This window comes from Syngnathus typhle, linkage group LG9 (assembly GCF_033458585.1).
Source record: "Syngnathus typhle isolate RoL2023-S1 ecotype Sweden linkage group LG9, RoL_Styp_1.0, whole genome shotgun sequence".
NCBI classification, from domain to species: domain Eukaryota; kingdom Metazoa; phylum Chordata; class Actinopteri; order Syngnathiformes; family Syngnathidae; genus Syngnathus; species Syngnathus typhle.
The window spans coordinates 8,068,559-8,093,031 of record NC_083746.1 but is presented as its reverse complement, the minus strand read 5'-3'; the positions used below and the strand labels follow the sequence as shown (position 1 = coordinate 8,093,031).

The 24,473-nt window shown below is 41.1% G+C and overlaps 2 protein-coding genes across 5 annotated transcripts; one reads left to right on the top strand and one right to left on the bottom strand.

Annotated features, from left to right (window-relative positions):
- Window positions 1-618: 618 nt before the first annotated feature.
- Window positions 619-1,490, bottom strand: LOC133159646 (frizzled-1-like). The gene has a single exon (XM_061286851.1). The coding sequence runs from the start codon at window positions 1,346-1,348 to the stop codon at window positions 938-940; it is 411 nt and encodes a 136-aa protein (XP_061142835.1). The 5' UTR covers window positions 1,349-1,490; the 3' UTR covers window positions 619-937.
- An 8,088-nt stretch (window positions 1,491-9,578) lies between these two features.
- Window positions 9,579-24,449, top strand: LOC133159363 (alsin-like). Of its 4 annotated transcripts, none has more exons than XM_061286312.1 (41): window positions 9,579-9,789; window positions 10,174-10,312; window positions 10,880-11,040; window positions 11,139-11,363; window positions 11,483-11,673; window positions 11,850-11,882; window positions 11,951-12,124; window positions 12,205-12,293; window positions 12,372-12,607; window positions 12,702-12,774; window positions 13,405-13,553; window positions 14,341-14,428; window positions 14,541-14,637; window positions 14,725-14,802; window positions 15,125-15,352; window positions 15,666-15,837; window positions 15,924-16,119; window positions 16,202-16,267; window positions 16,664-16,823; window positions 16,935-17,066; window positions 17,387-17,515; window positions 17,681-17,704; window positions 18,282-18,352; window positions 18,479-18,545; window positions 18,678-18,856; window positions 18,980-19,045; window positions 19,115-19,213; window positions 19,304-19,468; window positions 19,615-19,726; window positions 19,801-19,878; window positions 19,988-20,124; window positions 20,382-20,537; window positions 20,620-20,734; window positions 20,809-20,966; window positions 21,524-21,622; window positions 21,787-21,969; window positions 22,183-22,228; window positions 22,368-22,429; window positions 22,515-22,664; window positions 22,773-22,869; window positions 22,994-24,449. In XM_061286312.1, the coding sequence occupies exons 2-41, from the start codon at window positions 10,278-10,280 to the stop codon at window positions 23,030-23,032; spliced, it is 4,815 nt and encodes a 1,604-aa protein (XP_061142296.1). In that variant the 5' UTR covers window positions 9,579-9,789; window positions 10,174-10,277; the 3' UTR covers window positions 23,033-24,449. The 4 variants fall into 4 exon arrangements, with proteins under 4 accessions (XP_061142296.1, XP_061142294.1, XP_061142293.1 ...); XM_061286310.1 differs by having other exon boundaries at window positions 14,290-14,428; window positions 20,385-20,537; XM_061286309.1 differs by having other exon boundaries at window positions 9,580-9,789; window positions 14,290-14,428.
- Window positions 24,450-24,473: the final 24 nt, after the last annotated feature.

The following is a 24,473-nucleotide window of genomic DNA, read 5'->3' as shown; positions in this document are numbered from 1 at the left end:
ATCTATCTATCTATCTATCTATCTATCTATCTATCTATCTATCTATCTATCTATCTATCTATCTATCTATCTATCTAATTTACCTCTCTATCTAATTTACCTCTCTATCTAATTTACCTCTCTATCTAATTTACCTATCTACCTAATGTTTTTAGGCCCCAGGCAACTGTGGTTAAGTGTTTCAAATGTCTAAAGTTTTAAGCAAGCAACCATTATCCCAACAGGCCGCTGCAAGACCTCCAGCAACAATCAATGTGGGAACAAACACTAACACTGGGTCAAATTTACAACACAATCGATTCGCACACACACTGGCCACAAAGTGAGGGGGGTGGTGTAGGCGGTTCTTGTTGGCTTCACTGCATTTGGGTTTCTTGCCTGACTGGGATGAAAGGATGTGGGGGAAGGTTGGCCTGGGGGGATGGGACAGGAAAGGAAGAAGAGAGGAGGTCGGGAGGCAGAGGGAGTAAAGAGTGGGAGATCTAGGAGTGACGCTTAGCCCCCCCAAAAAAGTCAGAGGAGTTCCTCGCTGTCAGCGAGCCTCCAAACAAGTCAAACTTGTAAAGAAATAGGCCAAAAGGTCAATTTGGATTGAGGACAATAGACAACACTGCCACATTTTGCAAAAAAAAAAGCTTTAATTGTGTTGGTTTTCAAACATGGATATTTTTAACATAAATGACACTGTGTCCACATTGACAGTTGTGAAGTGAATAAAAAGGAGAAAAATGTCAAAGTGATTATTGTAACTGGAGATAAAGATAGTGTTCTCAAAATAATATTGCCAATAATAGAAACTTAACATAACCAGAAGCTAAAAATGTCTCCCAAAAAAAGACCAAAGCAAATCAAGATGCTGTCTTCAATTTCAATTCACCCCCCTCCCTCCCTTTTTTAATGATGATGTAGAAGAGTCTGAAGCAAGATGTCCTGCCTGCTAAAAATGGCCCACGCACAATCCACCCACAGGGAACTTCTCACAGCGAATCTTCTCCGGCCACTCAAAGCCCATTGCGGTTATATTGGCTTCGCATCCTCGGTGTGCCTGCTCACACAGGGGCCGGCACGGGGTTAAGGCTTCGTCCAAAACGGTGCACACAGGAATATACACGCTGCACAGGAAGAACTTGAGATCCTCCGAGCACCGGGCCTGCAACAAGGGGTCGAAGCGGCGCAGGTCTGCAGCTGCGTCAGCTTGGTCACTATGGCCTAGGAGGTTCGGCATGATGGTCATGTTGTAGGCAAGACCGGAGCACAGCGGGATGGAGATGGGCTGACAAACTTCGTATGAGACGGAAAGCCTGCACAGCACAAGCACGAAGCCTGGGATCAGCCACGGTGCATCCATACTTGTTGATGAGGAGAAAAGGAAAAAAATATGTCAAAGCAGAAACAAAAGTCCGTAGGTCCAAGTTACGTACAGCCACAGTGGTGTTTTCAGATCTTTCTACAAAAGTGTCCTCACTCGTCAAGCAGCCCACTCTCTTTTTCTGCCAAGAGGGTGGGGATAATAACAGCCACTTTTTCACAACAACAATTTAGCCAAACCTTTTCTAGCTTCAGGTAGCGAAAGTGCTCTCGCTCTATACTTAAGAAAAAAAAATGAAATTATAAAAAAAAAGATATATATACATATATATATATATATATATATATACTTTTTTTTATATATTTATTTATTACCTCCCACTACTGAATGGTGTCTAAAAGAGAATATTTTATTTGTGCATTGAAATATACAAATAAACTTGACTTGACTTGACTTTAGTATGTATTGTGTCCATATTTTGTCTATGTTTGTCATACATCTGGTTAGGAAGTGCATGGTCCAGATCGTCGCTTTGAAACAATGAAATTGTCTCGTGATTTACCGACACAAGACTTCCGCCATATGTCTGCTTTGCTGATAAACTACATTGATGGGTGTGTTAAATTAATTCAGCATGCAGACCACTTGTCATTACTTGGGTTAAATGTCTGTAAACAGAGCCATGTAGTAATTAAAGACACCGGCCACTTAAACTATTGATTAGGAATGTTAGCACACTGTGATTTCCCTTGAGAGTCTTTCCGACCGCCTCAGTACAATAAAGCCGTGGATGAAGCGCAAGTATTAAATGGCAGACTTGCATCCCAACCATCCATCCATTCATCCATCATTATTTTTTTCTCTCAGTGTCTGTTCACTTAGTGGTTTTTCCACGATTGATATGAAGGCGAATTTTCTAGCGCAAGCCCACAAAGCCCTTTCCCATTACAAACCAACACGTCACCATTCCTAACCAGTAAATATCATTTTATCTAAAGCATTTATTTATCACTCGCAATGACTCGTGTTGGAAGAACTTTCCATCTGTTAAAATGGGTCACAGTCTTCAAATAATACAATGAAGGCTATTCAATTTAAAAAGTTGGAGTGAGTCCGATCAGATTTCGAGGTTCAACGTCCGTGCGTAGTGGAAAGGTATTCTGTTGTGTAGCTCTTAGTCACGGCGTAACATAAAACATAACCACCTGCACTTTCAAAACCGGTTAAGATGGCTGTAAAAACATTCCTGACGTTCTTCAAGAAAAAGAAGGAAAATAAATGTCAGACAGGTAGCCACCTCTTCATACTGGAGACAAGCGAGCAGATTTGTCACAAATTCGCGTTCTTTCACGTGTCTATAATGGAAGCCGTGTGGCATGTACAGTTCGGAATCCAATCCAAATTCTCAGTAAAATTTCTTGAGTTTGAGTGACGGTTCTGCAGCGTTCAGTCAGCGTCGAAATTCTCAATGAAGTGTTATCGCGCACGAGACGTATTTCCAAGTAGGCCAAATGAAATATTCCTCCCAACCTCAGCATGTAGTTGCCATGTCAGGTCAACTGTCTACACTCGGAGTTGTGTAACGACCGCTGTTTGCTTGTGTATGTCTGTGGCTCCGTGGCGGTCTGTGCAGTGGTCGGGCAGATGGAGGTGGTCCAACAGGTTTCCAGACAGCCTGCCGGCCTTTGGACCGCGGCCTGTTGAGGCTGGATATTTACTGGAGACCAATGTGAAATAAACAAAAGAAGGAAGAAGGGTTTGTTTGGGTCATTGGTGGCACGGTTTAATAATAGTCAGGCAGATTTGCGCCAGACCAAGTATTTGAGCAGCTACAGTATCTCTATTCTGTGGAATTTACGGCCTTGAAGTGGGGAAAACACAAGGTTTCTACTTTTGCTAATTCAATTTGTAGACAGATCTTTGTGGGCTGGCTGCATTTTTCTGACCAACATGCTTGAGAGGATTTACCTAGACAGTTTAATCTGTAGCTTTCACTCATGTCTGTGTGTCATGTGATTAGAGGTCAAATATATCTTGATTTGAAATTTATTTGCAGAACCACAGGGCAACACAGTCAAGTTTGTGGTTAATACAAACAGTAGACTGACCTTGTTGTCTGACTACGTCACAAAGGGGGTGAGATAGCGACAGTCAAACGCACATGCACTTCATTTTTATCATGAGAGCTTAATACAGTCAAAATGTATCTTATCAGAAGCAGCAATTGGTTTTCTAAAGAGGGGATGGATCACTTTTGAGATCTGGGGGCTACTTTTACTTTTTTAAACAGGCCAATGGGCCTAGTCATTCATAAATGAGGAAAACCCAAAATAAATTCTAAAATTTGTCTAAAATAAAACAAGTTTATTTATTTAATTAGATGAGCTATATTTTAACGTGGATTATTTGTAATTCTTTAATTGGATTAATTCAAAATGTTAAACGTACATAACAACTCTATATGATCTTAACCTCGTAATAAACGATAAATCTTGTTAAAGTGCGAGTATAACAAAGCCAATTGCGTTCCTTTTTCTCATAGCTATCTAATAATCACTTTGCTGAATCTCAAAAAATATTCTTGATATTTCCAAAACCACACTTGAGTATACTCACTATACCAACTACAGATTTTTTTTCAAAACTCTGATTGATCATAACTAGCATAACATACTGGTGGTATAGCAAAAGGGTGAAATAGTATTCTGCAATCACTTGAACAAGGCTAAGGAAAATCAAGCAAGGAACCAGGAGAGAGAAAGAGAGTCAGGAATGCAGGCAGCTGGTTAATGTCTGTCAGTGCAACACAGAGAGCCCACAGTGCTGGACTACTCCCCCCTCCCTCCCTCCCCCCTCCCTTCCTCTCTCACACACAAACACATGCACAGTACTGAAAGAAGTATTTATTTGGGCCAGCAGAGTGTGCGTTCCGCAGCGAGAGGCTCATTAGCCTCTTAAAAAGAATGACTAATACTCCACTAGTACCCTTCTCTCTTTCTGATCTGTCTATCATCGGCATCCATCCATTATTTCTCAACACTTATCAAAAACTGGGTCACGATTGCAATAAACCGAGATGGGGGCAAAAAGAGGGAATGTTCTCCCGTGTCCACTGCGGAACCACCCCAGCACGTAATTCTATCAGCATTTTTTTTTTGGACTCCATACCAGAACATTTAAGCATTCAGAAGGTGTAATCAGATACTGGAACCACCTCATCTGAGTCCTCCAAGGAATTCCAACCCTCATTCCATGTAAGATCTAAATATCCCCGTGAGGAGCAATGTGCGGAATGATAGTAATGATAAAGGATTTTTGGACGGGATCATAGTTGCACCAGAGCTGAGCGTTCCTCCCTATGCAACCAACGTTTAAGTGTGAGCTGAAGAGGTCCTAAGCAACTTTTGCCACTCATCAAATGTGTGTGTGTACAAGTGTGTGTTTGTGTAACAGGGTTGGTCGTCTAAGTGTTGCTTCCACAGCGAGGTTGTCAGACACCAAGTGTTCAGCACTTCCTCCCCATAAGGCTTGTTTTGGCTCCACATGTGTTTTGACTTTGGAGTTACAAGAGGAGTAGGCGAGGTTTTACAAACCATGCACATAAGTCAAAATGGTAGACAAGACAATTGGTTAGTTGCACGTGATGCGGCTTTTTCCATTTCTTCTGTCCATCCTTTTTGACGTGACGTTTGTTTTGGGTGGGTGGTGAGAACAAGGAGGAGTTGACAATTTTCACCACTTGAGGCCAATTCATCAGGAAGTCAAAGCCCCGGTTGTAGAGGAAGGTGACAAATCCCAGCGCCGTGACAGCTGGTTTAAGATTTAAGACAGTTTTAGGATTGTTTGTTTTGGTTTCATTTGGAGTCTGTAGTCACGGCTGTATTCTGTAAGATTGCTTTTGAGACTACGGTACCTCAACGGAGCCAAATGATCCACTTTTACTTTATTTGCCCATAAATGGTTATTTAACATTTTTGCACTGATTTCATATAACACCAAAGAATTATTATTTTTTTAAATATGTTACTAGCGATTGGTTGACTTAATTTTTAAACATTGAATATTAAAACCAACTGACCTTGGTACGGAGCAGTATTGCGAAAACGAGTTATCTTTACTCATTGGTGTGTTCCGAATAGAAATATTTCAGTGACAAGTCATTGTTAAGAGTTCACTCCATCTTTTCCCGGGCTGACTCACATGACAAATACGCCCAAAAATGCAATAAAACGTCCATTTGAAAAAAATTACATCAAAGTTGATTCTGGCCTTGACTCAATTATGACTCCACTCAAAAGATAGCAGCATGATCATTCTTTATTTATTTAACCCCCCCCCACACACACACACACAGTCTTGGAGGTCATGTGCTAAATGACACAAAGTTATGAAGAAGGTTATGTTGCAATAGTTGTCCCTCAGAGATCTTTGAGTTTAATATCATTTCAAATTTATTGTCAATTCTTGTGTATTTGATCATAGAGGATTTCGAAATGAAGAAGTGCGGGGGAAGGGAACTCTGAAGAATAGGAGTGGAGGGCCGAAGAAAAGGGAGCGTGGAGAAGGAAGAGGATTAGGCGGGGTGCGTCGGGGGGAGGCCTCCTGCGGTTTGGAGGTCACACGCACAGCTGTGGCCGTCACCTTTCACTGTGAGGGACTCACACACACACACAAACTACAGTGATCAGCACCCTCGGTGGGAGGTTGACCGTAGCCAGATGGCCGTCACTCTCTTTTTATGGTGCTTTTTTTTTTCCTTCAAGCCACACCTCTTTCCAAGAACACTCAACACATTTCAAAACAGCAGTGTTACATCATGGTGTGAATGAGCCAATCAATCAGTAAATCTAAATGAATGATGTATTAGTAAAATACACGTAAAAAGATGTCACTTTGGTGTCGACTTAGAACCACAAGATTGAGAACCCGTGCTGTCCGCACTCAACCATCGATGCTAGTATCTGTTGCTATGTACGTCCATCCATGTATGTTTTTTTGTTGCTTTTAATTCAGGCTCATGACATGTGTTTTAAATATTGTCAAATGGCATGCCTGCACACATGCTCAGACTCCATAGCCAGATTAGATCTTTATCTCCCGCCCTTACTGTCTCAAAAAAAAAAAAGAAGCCTCATTTTCCATTTTGGGGGTCTTAAACTGATGCTAATCTAAGAAAGCCGAATAAAAAAGAAATATTTTCAAATAATGCATGGTTTCACAAATGTATATATTATTTCATATGCAAGTGTTTATAGAGCATATTTAGATTCCAATTAATTTTAATCCTGCAAAGTAAAATGAAAAGATTATATTATGTATATTGCATACGCAATTATTATTCATCAGCTGTTTTCATTTTACACACATCCTTTTTTCTTTGATTTGGATCTTAGTTCATTTTGGGGGAGACTGACAAATTGCCAGCCAATCACATTGGATCTATAGCCAAACATGTCTTCAAACCCACAAAGCTGCTAAGATTCAAACCCAGAACCTCATGACTGTGAGAACGGATATGCTAACCACCTAAGCCACCACCGTGTTACCAGATGGTAGTTTATTTGTGATACTCTTTTTTGATATAAATGAAAGTCTTGGACAAAAATAAGAGATTGCGGTTCAAGATAATACTGGCATAATCCATTCTGTATAAAGCATACATCTGGAGTGTGTTTTTGTTTTGCCCTCTCCTCACGCTATTATGGGTGATCAAACCACACTCTTAGATCCACTGTTCTGTGGCCTGGCTTCATGTCAGCATGGTTTTCCCCTCTGAACACAAATACACACATGTGGTACACACAGATACATTCACACAAACACATGCACACCCCCACCACACACACCCATACACGTGCGTGCGCATGTCTCGTAAACCTTGCGTTATTTCCAGCAGCACTTTGACTTTAGGAGGGTTTTGAAGACACACGAGCTGCTTAAATCATTCCGTGTGTGTGTGTGTGTCTGTGCGTGCTCATACACAATATTGACTGTTGTTTTATAAAAGTATAGTGTGATAATGTTTTATAATGAAACTATTTAAATATATTGTGCGTAATTATTAGGTTATTTTTCATGAATACTGGCCATGAAAATTGAGCCCTCAGGGTTCAATTATCACAGGCATGTACATTTGGGCGTAAATAGTGGCACATCTTGATTTTCTTGCAGTTGCAATGCTCCTTTGGCGTGTTTTGGAATTTGGCAAACCGCGCTCCGGCATGCTGGGTGTTACAATGGATGGAATGTATTTTCTCATACACGCCCTGACGCACCTGATGATTTGGGGGCTGAAATTGGGTAAATTTTGCACTGGCTTAAAATAGGTCTAAGTTGCGGCGCATGTGATAGTTTTGATAGAGATGCTGGCAAAATGACTCTGACCCGTGTCAATCTCCTGCATAGACAATAATGAGTCAGTTTATGTTTCCATATTTCTGATTTCATTTTAAAGTGAATGAGCGGAGCCACTTGCATTGGCTGGAAAGCAAGTTAGCTGTGTTCACCCCCACAATGGCGCAGACGCCCGTTTCTAACTGCGTGTGTATGTATATGAAAGTAGCACACTTCATCCATATGTGCAGTTTGACCACTCCTGCTTTGGGCATGAAAATTGAGCCCTACATACAAGCTTCTTTTGAGCTTTTGATCAATTTCCACCTGGACGCCACAGCTCAGAGTACCATATTGTATTGTGTTAGTTACACACATTGGATTTTTTACAAAAAAAGTATCCTGTGGGTTTTGGCTTTGACTTCAACAGTGTGCTGTAAAAAAAATAAATAAATAAAGAGAGAGAGGGAGAGAGAGGGGGGAGCCTGAGCATAACTCATGAATCATGGCTGCTGCTGCTAACTTCTGTGGTCCAAATTGTTCTTATTTGGCTGTCTTAAGAAGCTAAGCCAATATTGTAGCTCTGGTCTGTTGTTTCCGTATGTTTATTATAGTGGTTATAGTTACAGGAATGATACCTCATTATACTGAGAGCTGTTTATAATCCTCTAGTTGGCTTCTTTAGCCCACATGAGATATGCATATGATGTTGAAACAGTGCAGTGCAAACGTCAACACTTAATTTTACAGTAAATTAAATTTATAGTATTGTTAAATTAATCAAAACCCACACACAAGTTCTACATTTATTGTAGAACATAAAATAGTTTCAGCACAACATTTGCTATGCATGCTTCATGTTTGTGCGGGTGGAAGAGGAACATTTGTTCTCTGTTTTATCAGATTTTTTTTCTTACTTTAAGTGCGGGGGACGAATCGTAGACTGTGGGGTTACGTGTCTCCCCCATCCCCAATGCCATCTGCGCTGATGATTCATACCCAGACAATCACATGTAGACTCATCAAGGCTTTAGGGCACCCCACCAGGCCCCGCCTCTTAAAGGCACATCTACTACATTCTCTCAGCTATAAATTAAGTACAGTATTTCTCCTAATTATCTTTATATTTTTGTGTTCATATAGGTTTATGTCACAATGTAATATGCGTTTTAATGATTAAATCTCTTTACAACATGTATTTAAAAACATTATTTTTAATTGATCTATCTATAATCACATATTTTTACCCTGTTGTGGGAAGGTCTGAACCATATACCCTCTTTAATTTACTGTAAATCTGGAACAATATGAAGAGAAGATTAACAAAAGTATTAAACTACCTACCGGTGCAACTGCTTTGTTAATTCGTGAATGCACTAAAAGGTCAGAAAAATTATGTTTGTTATGTCAGACTGAAGAAGGAGACCGCAAACAACAAAGTATCATCAAGCCTACATAGCGCCTGTGTTGAAAAAAGAAAAAAGGGAAACAAAGGATGACTGAACAAGTGACAGGAAAGTGCAACACCTGAGACGAGGGAGTGGATGAAAGCCTGCTCTCCCAGACTGTCAGCTCTGAGCGAGCTTCCACTTCGTCATGGTGCCAAAAAGCTCATCATTTCCCCACGCACTTTTCGCTCATATGCACAATTTCAATCTTTGAGTTTTGTCTTTTAAGTGAATCAACTTTATTGGATGACCGGTACAAAAATAATGTAACCTATAATTAAAATTTAAACTACATTAAAAAAATCACATAATACTAAGTTTTCAAACTCTAAAAGAAGATCCTTGAAGCTCTTTAATTATTTTTCTGACCACAAAAAGGATAAAAATATATGCTAGAGTACTAAAGGGTGTCCACCACTGAGTCAAACTGCAATTTAAACAGAGCTGACAAATTCGCGAATCAGTAAGGTTTGTCCCGAGCGGGTAGCCATGGTGAGCCTGTTGCTGCCGACAACAACATTGCCTAACTCAGCTGTCATAACTTCTGCTTCGACTGCGCTGCACTGATTGATATTTGACCAATTACCTCTCCACGTCGTCTTTTACAACCACATCCACCATTTCACGGGTGGAGCTACGGGGTGTTTTCTTCATACTTCAAACCGCAGCTACTTTATTACGAGTTCACTTTGATAGTCGGTAAGTTTGTACCAAAGACTTAGCTTAGCTTCAAAATTTCTAGCAGTCTGCTCGCAAAATGTCGACTAAGAAAACAAAACTTTAAGCTTGGTCTGTAACACTTAGACCAGTTAGCCTTGTTTAGTAGATGTCAGTTGATATTTAAGCAATCAGTTTGTGAGTGAATTCATTATTATAGTCCTGCGTGTCAAAGAGAGCAATGCACAGTATTTGCACCAACATGCAGCAACTTGATGCATGTAGGTAATAGTCCTAACATGTCAGTAATGGTAGTAGGTATTTTACATTAAATCATGCAAATTATTTGACAATTTGGTGCAATTTAAATGCTCTTCTGTATGGAATGGTTATTATTTTAAAAGTGTGCTGTGTAATTATACATAGAGCCACCCACTGGCATGACATGATGCTGTCAAGACATAACAGAAGATTCCCACTGAAAACAAAATACATTGCACTAAATATATCTTCGCTGGTTTGTGGAATGGATGATTGCTGAAGGGATGGAGAGCGAAGAGCAAAGGTACCTGTGTCTACACAATATGTTATGTACACTCATGTTTACTCGATTTATATTGTATATAGGTTGAGAATTTTACATGGTAGTAATGTCGATGTACACACAGCTGGAGACTTCTTTTTTTTTTTTATCAGGCTCCAGTCCTGTGCAAAGATTTTTGAATGAATGTGCAAACTCTTTGTGTTTACACAGGAAAGATAATGCTGGTATTTTCAGACGTTTGCATTTTTCTTGCTAAACTCTGTTTTGTAAACATGCGGTCAAAATAACACACCTTTGATCCTTTTTTTTTTTTTTTTTTAAACAGCCCCCAAGTGATTTTCATCCATAACGTTTGGTCTTCTCTTAAAAAGTACTTGACTTGACTATTGGGTGTTACATAAAAGCCCCCCCAAAATTTCCAGAGTTAATTATTTGTTTGTTTCTTCATTATGACGTCTGGTTGTTGATGCTCATTCATTTGCAAAGCAACTTTGGCCTAATTCAATTAGAATCACAACAGCTTGCTTTTGGTGTCAAGGCTACAGCGGTTGCTCATGCGCATCCTATTAATTCTAATTACATTTGTAGCCTTGCAGGAGAGCGGGCCAGTGCACCTCCAAAACATGGACTGCTCCACATTTGGCAGTCGGGAGGACCCAGTGAGCCACTTAGCCCAGAAAGAGTGCTTCTATCGCAGTGTGTTCTGCAGGTGGCCCTGGGAGAACATCACGGACTCTTGCTGGCACAAGGTAAGAAATTGCATTCCAACAAACTCTTGTATGAAATGGAATCATCTTTAAAAAAATACTTTTGGGGTGAAGTCAAGTTATTGTGTTTACTCCTCCAGGTGGTGTTGTGTATTCTTTTGGAGAGCTGCTGTGGAGGGGGCTCAGTGTTCCTCCGTCATCTCCATTGTTGGAGGTTTCCCTCCGAGGCACGACCGTGGTCCATGTGGCTTGTGGTGGTTTTCATTGCGGAGCCTTGAGCGAGCAGGGTGGCGTGTTCATGTGGGGGGAGAACACTGCAGGACAGTGTGGACCAACTGAGGGGGATTTAGACTCAAACGTGACTGGTTAGTCATTACCTCATTTCCTTATTCTTAGAGTCGTTCCCTTGAAAACATAAATTATCTATGCTCAAATTGTCTCAAGTAGCATTTTTGAGGCTTTGTGTTTGACTTGTGTTTGTTAGTTGCAGAACCATACCCGCTGGCTGTGGTGGACTGCGAAGTGGTTCCTCCTGTGATGGTTCGAATTGTGGATCTCGCTTGCGGACGGGAGCACAGTCTGGCATTGTCGGCCCAGAATGAGCTGTGGGCCTGGGGCAGCGGGTGTCAGCTGGGTCTTGTCACAAGCAACTTCCCCGTGTGGAAACCCCAAAAGGTCACATGATGCAACATTAAATTGTGGACCAAAGTAGGATTTTAGCTGCTAATGATTACACTTGATGTGTCTTCCAAAAGTACTATGCAATACTTTGATTTTGAAGAGAAACTTTATTGTTATTATATATGATAAACGATGACACCATTGCTGATTTTATTTTGTTTTTCGTCTAGGTGGAACACTTGGCAGGCAGACATGTGATTCAGGTATCGTCAACCCAACGTTAAAAATAAATGTTTTCCATTTCCAGCATTATACTTGTCATCTTAAACAGGTGGCTTGTGGGGCCTACCACAGCTTGGCTCTGGTCCGTTGTTTACATCTGCAAAACCCCAACACTCCGAAACCACCAGAGAGACGGCCATCAAAGAGGGATGAGCTTTTTGCTGCCGAAGATGCGCACTACTGTCCACTTGGGGTGGAGCTAACGGAAAACATGAGAGCAGAGGTTGAAACTCCTCAAGCAGGTTCTCCAAAAATCTGATGCTTGGAAGGTGTATTGAGTCTTTTGTGCGTTCCAATTTTTAGACTTCAGTCAGAAGGCACTCCAGACAAAGGCTCCATCCAGCTGGCATCGGCCGTGAGTCTCAAGCTGATCTGTCTCCATACTCCAAAGAGTAAAGTATTACAAAATGTTGCATTTCTCTTTCTTTCTATGGCTCCTTTTTCATTTTTGATTTTATTCTGTCTCTTAGGAATGTTCCTCTGGCCGGTACTGAGACTGAGCCTGATGAACACGCTGACCCTCTAACCCAGACGGACAGCTGCACTACATCGTCCCCGCTGCCAGCCTTGACAGATAAAAAGAAAGCTGCTTTGCCTAATGAGCTAGTGCTTCACAACCTCCTCCAGAAACTCTCTGGTCACTCATTAGAGAGGCAACAGAACAGAAGGCTTGGAGATGCAGACTCACTAAGCAGTCACACCTCAGGTGGGTGGATAAGATGCTATAGAATATTGTATGAGTGATCTTTTTCATGTTTGTTCTATCTCACCTTCCTTCCTTGCTGTCTTTTTTTGTCCAGATGATAGCTATGCTTCCTCAACTCCCTCTAATGATCTGTTCAACACAAGTTGCGAAACTGACTTGATATTTAGGTAAGTCATGGAAACCAAAAACTCATTGTCCCATACAATTCTCACCAATTATCTCAAAATTTGAAGAGATGTATGAATATTATCTTTAAAAGCTTTTTAAAAAAAACAACTGAAAACACTACAAAGGCATGTTTGTAACATGCCTTTGTCAAAATGTGCCACATTATACATAGTTTCTTTCCCCCTCCCCAAAAATGGGCTACGTGCAGAGTCCACAGAGTCCTTTGTGTGTGTGTGTGTGTGTGTGTGGGTTGGGTAAGATAACACGCTCCAACGTTTTTGGCAGGAGCTGGACTTCTGACCGCAGACATTAACATTTTTTCCCAACTGAAATTGGTTGGACTTCAGTCTCCCAGCTTAAAGATCCAAGTAAAAACAAATCAGCAAATTGTTCTTGAGCACACTATTTGCTTATTTTTTTTGTGCTAACTCTCATTGTTGCCATAAATGTCAAGAATTAATATTGTTGTTCCAACTTAAGTTAGTGTAATAGTTACATTGTGTGTGTTTTTAATACAGTGTGTATATTTTCTAACATGAACTCTGTGCAGTTTGCTCATGACATGGAGTGACTCATTCATATTTCAAATATTTTGGACACCGCAATCTTCATTTTCTCGCCCATTGCAGCAATGAGGTAGTGCGGTCCTCCTCTCTCGAAGGTCCCCTGTGGAAGAAAAAAGTCATGCTGGAGCACAAAAGCTCTAGTCTTACCGACATTAACCAGAAGGGCAAAACGGCTAACAGGAGATTCTCCCTACCTGGAACACCCACCCATGGTAGGTTACAGTAAGAGCTAAAGTTGTAGAAATGTTTGAGTTATATGTGGACAGAATATAAATTTAGTTCTTTGGTCTTTGTTTCCATTTATCTCCTCTTGCTGTGGCTCCTTCTAGTTTTTACGAGTTTGCATTTTGCTGCAACGTGAAGCATCAGCTGTTTTAGAGTAATGTCCCTTCATGCCTACTGCCCGCAAATTGACCGCTCTGTAGCCTCTGCATGGTCATGTGACTTAGCTTAGACACCAAGGTGAGCAGTTCAAACATCTGGAGTGAGTCCAAAGTGTAGCTGCTGACCTGAAATGGACCTTGGAAAAAAATGCATGGATTGTGTCATTTAGCTGGCATGAGAAGATGTGTTTTGGTAGAATTTTGACTCCCTTTCTAGCTCTTAGGTGCTGCAGCTATAAGCAATCAAATATTTGTAGAATCCATTCTGTGATTATCCCCAATCATCAGATAAAAAAATATATTTAGTATCATTAAATAACATGTTCTTGTGAGGTGCATTTGTCATTGTTGTCCAAATTTTAATTAAAAAATTTAGACATTATTAAGTAACATAAGTTTGTAGTAACACTAGTAGTTCATGTAGGAAAAAAAAGATGACTGCGACGTTGTGAAGATTTTGCTTTGATTTCTTTTTTTACACAAACTTTATTAAAATGATTAAACCAATCGTTTCAGCCATAATAGCGTCTATTCTCCATTGGCCCACATGTTTTCCCCACTATAGCAACCCAAAGGAAAAAACAACATTGTGGAAGCAAGCCATCCTCTTTTTCAGAAGATAGCTTTCCGTCTTTGGAAACGGAGGTGTGGAGCTGGGGCAGAGGGTCCGAGGGGCAACTGGGCCATGGAGATCAACTGGCTAGGTCTGAGAGAGATCCCATTCAAAAATGTGTTGAACAGATTGCCTTTAATAAATTAGCAACTCTCTCTGAGACGTAATCATTTGTGTATCTATGTATGTGTGTGTGTTCCTAGACTCCAGCCTCTTTGTATTAAGTGTTTGACAGGTGAGGAAGTGATCAAAGTGGCTGCAGGATCGCACCATTCGCTGGCTCTCACCGCTCAGTGCCAGGTAACTGTCACGCTCGGAGGCTTAACTAATGCTTTCTCGTGACCCCTTCTAATCTTAGCTTTCATAATTTTATTTTTTGTATTGCAGGTATACTCATGGGGCAGCAACATGTGCGGACAACTCGGTCATGTCAACAGTCCTGTTACGGTTCCACAGCAGACTAAGGTTGAAACAATATTTTTAATTAAGTCATGTTTTAAATAATGTTTAGATGATCTTCTATTCCTATATATTTTTCTTGTCATTTATTAAACCATTTTTCGGGATTCATTATTGTCCTGTTTTTCTACCTTGTTTATCAACTCAATTAATAATAATAATTACTAATAAATTATGCTTATTGTTGCAGTTCAAATAAATTAATTAGAGGACATGTTATTGTGTTGTCATAGAATTTTTTTTCTAAGGCATCAGCAAAAACATCTATAATGGGGCCTGACGAGAGAGAAATAAATCTGCACTTTTTGTCCCTGGGTGGCCTCTGTAGCTGTCCGATGGTCTCAGGGCTTGGGATGTGTCGGCGGGCCAGAGCCACTCCCTCCTCTTGGCTGACGCAGACGGCGTCCAACCCGTGCTGTTGTACTGCGGCCAGCAACAAGAGCCGAGGTCAAAGCCGAGTGAGACATCCTGCCGTAGGTCCAGGTCGTGCCAGCGGTCACCAAACAGGGCTGAAAGTTACTCAGTCAGACCCACCTTGATGCCTTTTTGCATGGAGGTGTGTGGCCCCCGGTTATGTGTTGACCTTCCATGTGTGGTTGTTGGCAGGAATGTGGACTTTCCTGGCAGTTTTTGGTTGTTCACCTGTGGGAGATGAATTATGAATTAGGCTTTTTGAAAGCACAGTTGACTTAAATACAAGTGTACCAACTATTTTGTCCATATAGGAGTTTTACAGCCTTGTTATTTTTCTTACTCAAAGTACAAATGAGCAGAGAAGTCAGCAAACTCAACCTAAGCGTGATTTTTTATTTTTTTTATTTATTTATTTCTGTTTTGTCATTGATGAGGTGAACATGTCTGTGTGCTAGATGGGTTACATCAGCAGCGTGTGCAGTGGTGGTCACAAGTGTGCGCTGCTAGCCAACCACAACATCTCGGGTCTTACCTTGGCCCTGTACGAATTGGCTCCTGGCGAGAGAAAGTTTTACTGCTGGTTGAGCAACGTCAGGAAACTGCTTCTGATGCCCATTTTCAATAAAGGTAACTCACACTTAAATATATAAAAAGTTGACCTTCAAATGATGATGCTGCCTGCTTTATAAAAATGTGCCTGTGTTTCCGCGCAGAGAACGCACGTCCATCCCTCGGTGAGCTCTGCACTCGACTCTTCAACTCCCTTTATAAAACTTTAGTTCGCCTGAGCATCCTCATCGGTCAGCACTCGACGTCACTCACCCATTTCCTGCACAACGTGCTTCGCCGAGATGTCACTTCCCTTCACCTGCTCACACACGTTCAGCATTTTCTTGACGTCTATACTGAGTAAGATTGAAATCTAGCTGCTAATTACATTGTGGAGTTTAATTGACTGTATACTGTACTTATATTTTCCGTTTCCGTGTAGGTATTGCAGCGCTGTGGGGGACTTCCAGGTCATGGGTGGATTTCACTTGCTCCATAAACTATCCCTGTAATTTTCTTGATTTGATTACAGTAGGGGTGTCAAACTCATTTCCGTCACGTCGCTACATACAAAGTGTTGCATTTAATATATTTTTTTAATAGTATCAATAGCGGCTAACAAATATTAAGTAAGTATTCTATACATCAATGCTATTCTATAATTTATGTTAAGTAGGGATTTGTTAAAAAAATATGATCGTCTTGTCAGTTAAAAGTCCCCTGCCAAAAGGAAATAAACCTATTTTGCAAGTCGCAGCAAGTAACCACAACACTTACTTTAGGGGACCTGTGATGTGCTGCCCCTAGGCCTTGAGTTTTGGCACCTCTTGATTACAATATTTTCCCAAACTTGTCATAAGACACACTAAAAGATTCTCCGTGTCTATGTGTGTATGTTGTTCAGCGAGTGTTTAGGTTCTAAGCAGGCCAGACTTGCTCAACTTTCCGAACTGGACCAATCGGTAAGCAGCGATGACGATTTGGGTTCCTTGTTGTATCGGCCAATGCAGCAGCTCCAGCGGTACACTCGAGTCCTGCTCACATTGGAATCCTGCTATGACGAGGTGAGGCTGAAGCCCTCCATTTTGCTGTCACACACACAATGTAGACAAACGTCAAGTGTGTTAGTGATAAAGATGAGGACAACATTGTGATGCTTCTTTATCGTCCACCAGTTTACAACAGAGTATCAGTCCCTCCATCAGAGCGCTATGCAGTACGAACACCTCTTTGCGACTCTACTGAGAAAGAAGAAGGAGGCTGAAGTTACCTTCCTCTTCTGGAAGACTCACTCTGGGAAAAACACTGTGAGTGCAACCTGCCACTCGCTACAATTTGTCATCTAAAAAAACAAAACAAATTGAAGTACTTGGCACTCTTGATAATTTCATATGCATAGTGATCTCATTTAGTTACTATAGCGAGATAATGGCGATAAATTCTGATTGACGTTAAGTTAAAGGTGTCAAATATGTAAAGCCGCATTTTATCTCTTAAGTCTTAAAAGGGTGTGACTGTCAACATATGTCAACCAGTTCTAGTGCACCCGTGTCACATGCCTGAAGTGAAATCTAAATGATTATTGACGTTCATTCACACTCACAAAGTGACATGTGGTGTATTTCAGGAGGCTCTGCGTCTCCCGCAGCGTCGCGTGTTATGTGAAAGCAGCAACCGAACGCTGACCCTTCAAGGCGCCGGCCGCTTCTCCAACCACTGGTTCATACTCTTCAACGATGCGCTGGTTCACATACAGGTATGCATGCAAACAGTGAACACCCTGCGGACTGAAACGTATCCTAAAACAAAAAACTATACTGACTCAGCCTGTTTTAACTTCAAGCGTAGTCCATCACAACATACATTTTTGAATGATGCTCTTTCCATCCGTTCGATTGTTTTTTTTTCTTCACCCACTCAGCGCGCCGCTCCTCCTAAGATCCTCGTAAGTATTGCGATAGCAGCTCATCAAGCTCTGTGCTACAGCGGCATGGGTGGGCTGGTCTGTGCGCAGTACTCGCGCTTTTCACACACTCACTGGATGTGGGTCATTCATCTTAAAACAGGACTGTATGAAATGTTCAATTAACTATTTATAAGATTTTTGGATTTGGTTGGTAACCAAACTGAGAGTTCATGTCTGTGGGTAAACCTGAATTCACATTTAACATTTCATACGTCCTGGATTGAGATTTACTTTGTGCATGGTGACAAGCCTAGAGTGTTTATATTTGATGGTATCTAAGTTTGTGGATCCTTTAGCACAAAGTCCGTTAAGATCTTAAACTCACCGCTTCAGCGTGGCTGGCAAACTTCACAAGTTACGTTTACTTTTAATATTTACTGCCGTAGACTTTCCCTGGTCTTGTGGATTCCTCCCTGTGACCATCCTGTTTTGTGTACAATCCCTATCTTTTTTTTTTTTTCTTAGCCTTCCAAAACTTCACAGTCAATTATAAAATAGAGTGAAAATAAAACAAGAAAATGAGCAAATTCTTCATAAGAAATATGTTTCTTTCCAGTTCTCCACTTATCGTGTCTACCCTGTGAACCTTTTGTGGGTCAAACCACTTCCTGAAAACAACAGCGGATGGTAAGTTTGGGTTACCATACTATGTATGATTTTGTTGTCACATTTTGTTGGATTCAGTATTTAGCTGAACAAAACGCAACAGCGGATTAGAACATTTATACCATGTTTTATTTCATGTGTCTCTAGCTATGCCATCAAAATGTCATGTCCAGAAGAGACCTTCATCTTGGTGGCCTCAACAGCGCAAGAGAAGGTATGCATTTGTTTTTTTTGTGTCTCACATTATGGAAGAAATATTGAATCCCGCATTCAGTTCATCCTATATCACTCAACATTTTCTTTATTTTTCCCTTTGGGGTGGGCTGTTTTTACACCCACTATGTAGAACAAGTGGCTGCATTTTCTCAATCAAGAGGTGGACCGGGTGCTGAGTGGTGGAGGTCAGGGTTCATCGCCAGGAATAACAGCAATGTCCCGCACGGCCTCCTATACATTCACGGGAGAGGGACGGTTCAAGGACGCTCAGTATTCCGGCAGCTGGTTGGCTGGACGAGTTCATGGCAGGTCAGAGAATCCTGTCTGTGGTGGTTTGTATTTTTGAGACGCAGAGTGAAAACAAAATGGATTTTTACTACATTGTGAGACTTGTTTTTTTTTGACAATTCTCACTAAATTGTGCATTTACAGAGGAACAATGAGATGGCCGGATGGACGTACCTACACTGGGAACTTTACAAATGGACTGGAGGATGGGTCGGTACCATTGATAATGTTGAACTAATGTGGAACGGCTCACCAATAACCCGCCATTTGTCCCTCCAGCTTTGGGGAGTGTATGATTCCTGATAAACTGCTAAATAAAGCCGGCTGCTATCAGGGACACTGGCGAGATGGCAAGATACACGGCTTTGGCGTTTACAGGTCCGTTTACGTCTTTGAAAAGTATATATGCGATTTTCCGTGACCGTTCTTTCGATCGCATTTTTGATTGATGTGGGACTTTTTTTTTAGGTACGCCACCGGCGAGGTATACGAGGGCTGCTTCAATGACGGCCAGCGTCACGGCTACGGCATGCTGCGCTCAGGCAAGATGGACAAGACTTCTTCAGGCGTCTTCATCGGCCAGTGGGTCTGTGACAAGAGGACTGGATACGGCGTCTATGATGACATCACCAGGTCTGATTGATGCGCAGCTTTTTTTATTCCCATTGTCGGACGCAGCAAATGGATTTGAATACGCTTTCATCTTCTACCTATAAATTGCATTTGTTGATGTTAGCATTTGAGCAGTGACCTCATTCGCCTTACTTTAATTCTTCTAGGGGCGATAAGTACATGGGAATGTGGCTGGACGATGAGAGGCACGGGAGCGCCGTGGTGGTGACGCAGTACGGCGTGTACTACGAAGGCAACTTCAGAGAAAACAAGATGAGTGTGAGTGTTTCGTTGGACTCGCTTTAGTCTACCCAATGCATCATTTTGATGATGCAGCACGGGTGTTCCCTTAGGGTCCCGGTTTGCTGGTATCAGACGACGACACGGCTTTTCATGGGGAGTTTTCCGAAGATTGGACGGCCAACGGGAAGGTAGAAGATATCGCTTTCCTTTGTCAAATGCTTGCAGTACTTTGACAGGCGCTTGTCAATTATTCCAGAGGTGTGACTGGAACTTAATCATATTCATTCTTTCTCTCAGGGTGTTTTGTTCCTTGCAAATGGTGACACACTAGAAGGCCACTTTAGTGGGGAGTGGAGCGCAGGCTTGAAAGTGGACGGAGTTTACACCAAATTAGCCGCTGATGACGTTGAAGACAAGCACAGAAAGAAGTTCATGTGAGTGCTTTAGTGGGATTTTATTATATTCAGAGTAATTCAGTATCAGCTGGTCTCACTCATCTCAAGTCATGTTTCCTTATTGAAATGAATTTGTCCCATCCTCTCAAAAACGGACATTTTAAGAATAGCACTCTATAATGTTCTACTTTAAAAAACAACAACAACATACATTTATGACAATTAATATGATGTAAAGAAATATATACATGTATTTTGTTTTTAATCTTTAGTTTGTGTCTTGTGCCCATGTGTAGCAGGTTGGGCCAGTTTGTGGTGGCTGCAGATGAGAGGTGGCTGTGTGTTTTTGACGAATGCTGGAGACGACTGGGCTGTGACACTGCCAACAATGGAGATAGGACAACAGCCTGGGAGAACATTGCCGTTTCCATTTCAAGTGCACGTCGACACAGGTTGATTCACAATACAAACACGCAGCTTCATATTTTATCTTACTTGAACTTTTCATCAATTGTTTTTGTTATCTGTGTGCAGCCCGGACCTCAGCAGGTCTCAGAGCAAAGTCTTGGAGTGTTTGGAGTGTATCCCTCACCACGCCGATGCGGTCACCTCCACAAGTTATGACAACATACGAAAATACCTCACCAAGGTGTTTCAATTGTGTCAACGTCGCGCCTGCTGTGTGATTCTGATTATTTTTAGAGCTTTTTATGTGCATTCTAGGCATGTGAAACCCCGTTCCACCCTCTGGGCTGGCTGGTGGAGACGCTGGTGACCGTCTACAGGATGACGTACCTGGGTGTGGAGTCAAACCACCGGCTGCTCAGGGAGGCTGTCAACGAGGTGCAAGCCTACGTCAAACACTTCTACTCCATTGTCAGGTATTTTAGGTTTATTCTACAGCAATGGTTCACCAATTGTGATACGCGGGCGCCCTCTGGTGGTACACCATATAATAATTTAACGTTAAAGTGCCTTTACTTCTTTTAATCCAGGACAGTATATTTTATAATTGTTGTATCTAACGGTGAAGTACAATACGCTGGCATTTTTTTTTTTACAATTGTTTGTTTTCAAACATTTATTGATGGACAGTTTATGTTACGTTTATGTCTACATTTGGGTTTAATCTACATGTATTTAGATATTCAGCTTATTTTCCGGGGCGGTTTAATGTTCCGGCTGTCTGTAATGTTACAACAGCTCGGCGTAATTTTGGGACTAATACTTGTATCTGTTTTTTAATTATTGTCATGAAGTCGGCGCACGTAGAGCCAAGTATTTTTTGAGGTGGTGCGACATTGCCTCTACCTTGAGTTGAAGCTTCATGGTGACATTTTAAGCTAGTAACAAAATAATCTCCTTTGTTTCCTTCGAGCTATTGACTGTATGATATTAGTACAATATTTGTAATCATCACACTACTTTTGCATTTCAGGTTCCTGTTTCCTGGCTTACCAGACGACGGCAGCGTCCTACCAGATACTCCCATTTCTCCCTGTAGAATAAGATACAGCTCATATTCAGAGGAGCCAAGGTAGGTAATCGCGAAAACATTTTTTTATTTACTGGCTAATGTGCTGTACAAGTGAGTTCATTTCTAAATTTGCATCCATACGAGAGTAGCCTTGTCATGTTCCGGTGCATGCTCCGAAAATTGTTAACACCTGTTTATGTTGACTCCTGATTCTCCTCCCTCAGCTTTGTCTCTGTAGTCAGTTGCTCCACTCTGCTCCTCCCACTGCTGCTCCCACAACTCTATCAGCCTCTCTTCATGCTGTACTGCCTCCATGACGAACAGCAGGATGCGCAGTACTGGGAGCGCATCATCCGTCTCAACAAGCAGCCCGATCAGTCCCTACTCAGCTTCCTGGGCGTTCAGCAGTGAGTGTTTGACGTCACTCGTCGTTATTGGGGATGACCTCTGAACTCTATTGATGAAAACAATACATAGACTGCAATGTCACGTGTAATTGAGCAAAACTGTGAAAGGCTATCAGGATTGAAAGTCTATACACATTAGGCTAAATTAATGATTGATGTGTCTCCTTAGCAGTTCACGTGTTTAGTGTATGATTGTCTTTTCCCACCCTACAGAAAGTTCTGGCCAAAGTGGATGTCTGTTCTTGGGGAGAAAAAAGAGGTCAGACACAACTTCAAAAATAGTCCGATCAAAAATAATCACTATTTGGTCCGTTTCCTATTTTATAGATCTAACCAGTTGTATACAAACGATAAACCAATTTGCCCATTGTGTGTTTCTATTGGGCTCGCTCTTTCAGATCGTATCCAGCAGTAAAGATGTCAGCTTTAGCAGCGCTGTCGAAACACTCCAACAAATCAGGTAGCTTTTACTTGCGCCTTAAATGGAGCAGATGTTCACATGAATTGATGCCAACTGCCACTTGATGTCCCCGACTCGTTGGCAGCACCACGTTCACTCCGTCGGATAAACTCCAAGTCATCCAGAATACGTTTGAGGAGTTGACCCAGAAAATCAAACCCACGCAGGACACCGACTTCCTGTGGTGCATGGACGACCTGCTCCCGCTCTTCCTCTACATTGTACTTAGGGCGAGGTGCGTGCATGCACACAAACTGTATTCTTAAAGCTCAGCGTGTGATCAGTTGATTTCAATGTGGGGAACTTCTTTAAAATGAAATGAGCGTACGTCACTTTATTTCAGAATCAGAAACCTGGGAGCTGAAGTGAGTCTGATAGAAGACTTGATGGATCCTAACCTTCAGCATGGAGAGCTAGGACTGATGTTCACCACCTTGAAGGTGAGCAACCTCCACTTCCTTATGTTCTTCTGGTCTGGAGAGAATGCTCCAAATTCAGTGTTGAGTGTTCAAACATTTAGAAAGACAATTTTCAAATTAAATGTGACATTTGTATGTGCGGAAGGCCTGCTACATGCAGATCCAGTTGGAGTCAACGATATAGCAGTGAGCAGGATGGACTTGATGAAGTTCAAGCTACCCGTCGATCCTTCCAGTGCTACTAACAACTATGTTGCCACATTTCTTACGGGACTTAAATCGAACGTAAATTTATTTTTTTAAACGATGAACTCACTGTAGCTCGTTTGAACACAAGCACACAACTGGCTCAGGGATTTCAAGTACAAGTGAATGAGGGAAAGACAACAACAAAAAACATGACTACTGACTATTTGCCTTTTGTACATGTTGGAGCAGTCAATTGCTTTTTTTTCATTTTTTTAAGCATTTCACTGGTTGCAAAGTAGATGGAAACTTCAACTCCACCCATAAATGTATTGAAGATGTTAGGAGGAATTCTCGCACATCCAAAATCACTACTTTTAAGAAATCAATAACACTTAAAAACACTGTCTTGGTTTAGTTAAGCTAAAATACCAGTAGGATCGATTAGTGAAGAAATACAAAATTGACCATAGGAGATTTTCATCTGACAGGAATGACAGACAGACAGGTGCATCTCAATAAATTATAGTAGTGGAGAAAATTTCATTTATTTCAGTAGTTCAATTCACAAAGTGAAACTTTTATTGTATAGATTCATTAAAAAAAAAAAAAGCTTTTGGGGGAAAGAATAATCACAAAGCTAAGTGTTTGAAAAGGGAAAGCTCTCATACTGTATTATCGTCTCTCAGGTTTTAATTAACGATGATCGAACATATTCCATGCAATTTAGTTGCTTTTTTGTGTAGCCTTTGTCGCTATCTTTTCATGAACTACTACCACTGCGCTTATGCAATTGAACAGTCTAGCACTCGCACTTTTTCTTTCTCACTGTCAACGTGCAATTCCAAGTATTTGTCTTTAATTAAGCGTCCTTTTGGGTGCATCAAGTATTTACCAAGTATGTATCACATTTCATTGTTGAATGTATAAGATGATTTGAATACTGTACATTGAAATAATCTTCTCTATTGAATATCTTTTTGATCTGCTTAGATCTTATCTACATTTGTGTACTTGGAACACACGCAGTATAGTCCAGGGACTATGATGTCAATGTACTTGAATGCACACGCAGGACACCTATCACGCTCACAGCCAAAATTTAAAAAACGTTCTTCACGCATTTCAAATGTGTTGGACTGAATGCAGCCATTTGATTATTTTTAACATATTTTCATAGAAAATGTATTAAACAAGATGAGAACAATCGTCACTAGAGAAATATAGTATCCTTTGTATTTATCTAAAAAGATGCTTGAACAATGAATAAGATTTATTGTGTGCATGACGTGATTATTTTTGTAAAAGCAGATCTAACTATTCACATTATTTGTGATATAACTAAAGCACACTAACACTTAACAAATGTGTAGCTTTAGATTGATACTTCAATTAAATAACTTGTGATTTTTGCATTCTGTCTAAATTTTGTGTTTTTC